Source organism: Sciurus vulgaris (assembly GCF_902686455.1).
Source record: "Sciurus vulgaris genome assembly, chromosome: X".
NCBI lineage: Eukaryota > Metazoa > Chordata > Mammalia > Rodentia > Sciuridae > Sciurus > Sciurus vulgaris.
The window spans coordinates 32,468,986-32,472,240 of NC_136471.1; the positions used below are offsets into that span (position 1 = coordinate 32,468,986).

At 40.6% G+C, this 3,255-nt stretch overlaps 1 protein-coding gene across 1 annotated transcript; it reads left to right on the forward strand.

Annotated features, from left to right (window-relative positions):
* Nucleotides 1-453: 453 nt before the first annotated feature.
* LOC306650938 (elongation factor 1-beta-like) lies at nt 454-2,163 on the forward strand. The gene has a single exon (XM_079123437.1). It carries the CDS (start codon nt 1,102-1,104, stop codon nt 1,774-1,776), a length of 675 nt encoding a protein of 224 aa, XP_078979563.1. The 5' UTR covers nt 454-1,101; the 3' UTR covers nt 1,777-2,163.
* Nucleotides 2,164-3,255: the final 1,092 nt, after the last annotated feature.

Below are 3,255 nucleotides of genomic sequence, written 5' to 3' on the forward strand. Positions count from 1 at the left end.
GACTAGAATAACAAATCTGGAAAAAGTATAGAAATTCCTCAAAAGCCAGGGATAGACCCACCATATGACTCAGCTATGCCACTCCTGGGTATTTTCCCAAAAGATCTAAAATCAACATACTACAGCAATACAGCCACATCAGTGTTTATAGCAACACAATCCACAATAGCTAAGCTATGGAATCAACCCAGAAATTAAAGACCTTAGAAGATGGAAAGACATCCTATGTTCTTGGATAGGCAGAATCAATATTGTTAAAATGACCATTCTACCAAAAGCAATATACAGATTCAATGTAATCCCCATCAAAATACTGGTGATATTCTTCACAGAATTAGAAAAAACAATCAATAGATGAATGGATTAAGAACTTGTCTCACACACACACACACAATGGAGATCTATTCAGCCATAAAAAAGAAATTATGGCATTTGCTGTTAAATGGATAGAAATGGAGAATATCATACTAAGTGAAATAAGCCAAACTCAAACTCAAAGTTTGAATGTTTTCTCTCATATGTGGGAAGTTAGTGCAAAATAAAGGAAAGGGGGAAGGAAGGATAGGATAATAATAAAGAACCAATCAAATATAAATTAATATACAAGTGAAAGGAAGTGTAATACAGTAGAGGAAGGACAATGGGAAAGAGAAGAGAGGACTGGAGAAAAAAGGGGATGAAAAAGGGAAGGATCATGAATTGAAATAAATTTCCATGCATGTATGAGTTTGTTGGGATGAACTCAGCTACTATGTATAACTATAAAGCTCTAATTTTTAAAAATTGGCTTAGTATACTTACCCTAAGCCTTTCGTTTCCTCCCAACCCAAGGTTGGTTCATGCCCCACCTCCATGCCCCCAGAGCAAATTCTGCACATTTCTGTCTCAATTCTTATCCTTCATACCCCTATGTTGCTCCTAGAGGGTAGGATCGTGCCATTCAAATATGAGGCACAGTGCCTGGCATGTAGCGCTTATTCAATCAATGTTTATTGATGTGAACCACAGAGAAGAGCTAAAAAGACACCAGGTTGGGAGTCAAAACATTAGAATTGGCTCTTTTCCTCCGCTGCTGTTCAGCTACCAGATTCAGATGAGGCCATGGGTTTCAGAGACCTGAAAAGCCCCGCTGGCCTCCAGGTGCTCAATGATTACCTGGCGGACAAGAGCTACAATGAGGGGTATGTGCCATCAGAAGCAGATGTGGCAGTATTTGAAGCAGTCTCTGACCCACCACCTGTGGACTTGTGCCATGCCCTACGTTGGTATAATCATGTCAAGTCTTATGAAAAGGAAATGGCCAGCATTCCAGGAGTGAAGAAAGCTTTGGGCAAGTATGGCCCTGCAAATGTGGAAGACACCACAGGGAGTGGAGCTACAGATAACAGAGATGATGATGACATTGATCTCTTTGGATCTGATGAGGAGGAGGAAAGTGAAGACGCAAAGAGGCTAAGGGAAGAACGCCTTGCACAGTTTGAGTCAAAGAAAGCCAAAAAACCTACACTTGTTGCCAAGTCTTCCACCTTACTAGATGTGAAACCTTGGAATGATAAGGATATGGCAAAATTAGAGGAGTACTTCAGGAGCATTCAAGTGGATGGCTTGGTCTGGGGTTCCTCTAAACTAGTTCCAGTGGGATATGGTATTAAAAAACTTCAAATACAGTGTGTAATTGAAGATGATAAAGTTGGAACAGATATGCTGGAGGAACAGATCACCGCTTTTGAGGACTATGTGCAGTCCATGGACGTGGCTGCTTTTAACAAGATCTAAAATCCATCCTGGATTGTTGCACTTAAATAAAAGCTTGAAAGATAAAAAAGAAAAAAAATCAATTATCTTCCCTTGCTGCTGCAGTCAGCTTCACCCATAACCCACCACCATGACCTAAGCACATGGAATTTGCAAAGCTGCCAAAGCCTTAGACAAGGGCCAAGCCCATCTTTGTGTGCTTGCATCCAACTGTGATGAGCCTGTGTATTCAGGTTGGTGAAGGCCTTTTGTGCTAAGCCCCAAATCAACCTAATTAAAGTTGATGACAAGAAGAAACTAGGGGAAAGGGTAGGCCTCTGTAAAACTGACCCCAAGAGAAAACCCATAAAGTGGTTGTTTGCAGTTGTGTAGCGGTTGAGGACCATTGGCAAAGAATCACAAGGATGTAATCCGAGAGTACTTCAAATGTAAGAAATGAACAAATAAAAACTTCTGTTAAAAAAAAGAATCCCAGTCCCAGTTCTGCCACTGGCTAATCAATCACTTTGCATCCCTGAATGTTTGTTTCCTCATCTGAGGAATCAGTTCAGACTAAATAAGTATCTAACAGGTCCTTCTAAGCTTGAATTGTTGATTATATAATTTTCTTTTCCACATCTTATTTTAAAACATTTCCCAGCCAGAGCTGGGCATGGTGGCACACGCCTGTAATCCCAGTGTCTTGGGGACTGAGACAGGAGGATTTTGAGTTCAAAGTCAACCTCAGTAAAAGCGAGGTACTAAGCAACTCAGTGAGACCCTGTCTCTAAACAAAATACAAAACAGGGCTGGGGATGTGGCTCAGCTGTGGAGTGTCCCTGAGTTCAATCCCGAGTACCTGCTCCCCTCCAAAAAATTCCCAGCCAGATGCAGTGGTGCACACCTATAATCCCATTAACTTGTGGGGCTAAAGCAGGAGTAAGTTCAAGACCAGCTTCAGCAACTTAGCAAGACCCTGTCTCAAAGTAAAAACTAAAAAAGGCTGGGATGTGGCTCAGTGGTTAAGCACCTGAGTTCAACCCCCAGTACCAAAACAAAACAAAACAAAAACACATTTCCCGAAGGGCAAGGCCATTCCCTTCCTCTCTTCTGGATGTATATAGCTTCTTCTATGGTTTTTCAAAGTCTTTTCCTATTGACTATTTCATTTGACCCTAGAAATAATTATACTATGACAGTTTAGCAGCTGTAATGTAAAACAAGCAGCATTCCTCAGAACAAGTGGCATGAAGTGAGATACTACCATGGCATACAAATGTATTTATTTTTAGGGTAGTGTGTTGATTGGGCAGGTGCTGGGAAGGAAATTAAAACAAGTCTTTTCACTGCATATCTTATATCACTGGACTTTTTAAACTATGTGAATATGGCATTTAATTTTTAAAAATTAGGGATAGTGAATAAAAACAAATGACATCATTTCCAATGCAGCATTTCAACATGTCATAACAGCAGGTGACAGATGGATCTGTGATTAGCAGCCAGGCCACAACTGTCAAA

What these genes read in the sequence shown, in the direction of transcription:
- LOC306650938 (XM_079123437.1), top strand. Translation starts at nt 1,102, where the DNA reads ATGGGTTTCAGAGACCTGAAAAGCCCCGCTGGCCTCCAGGTGCTCAAT.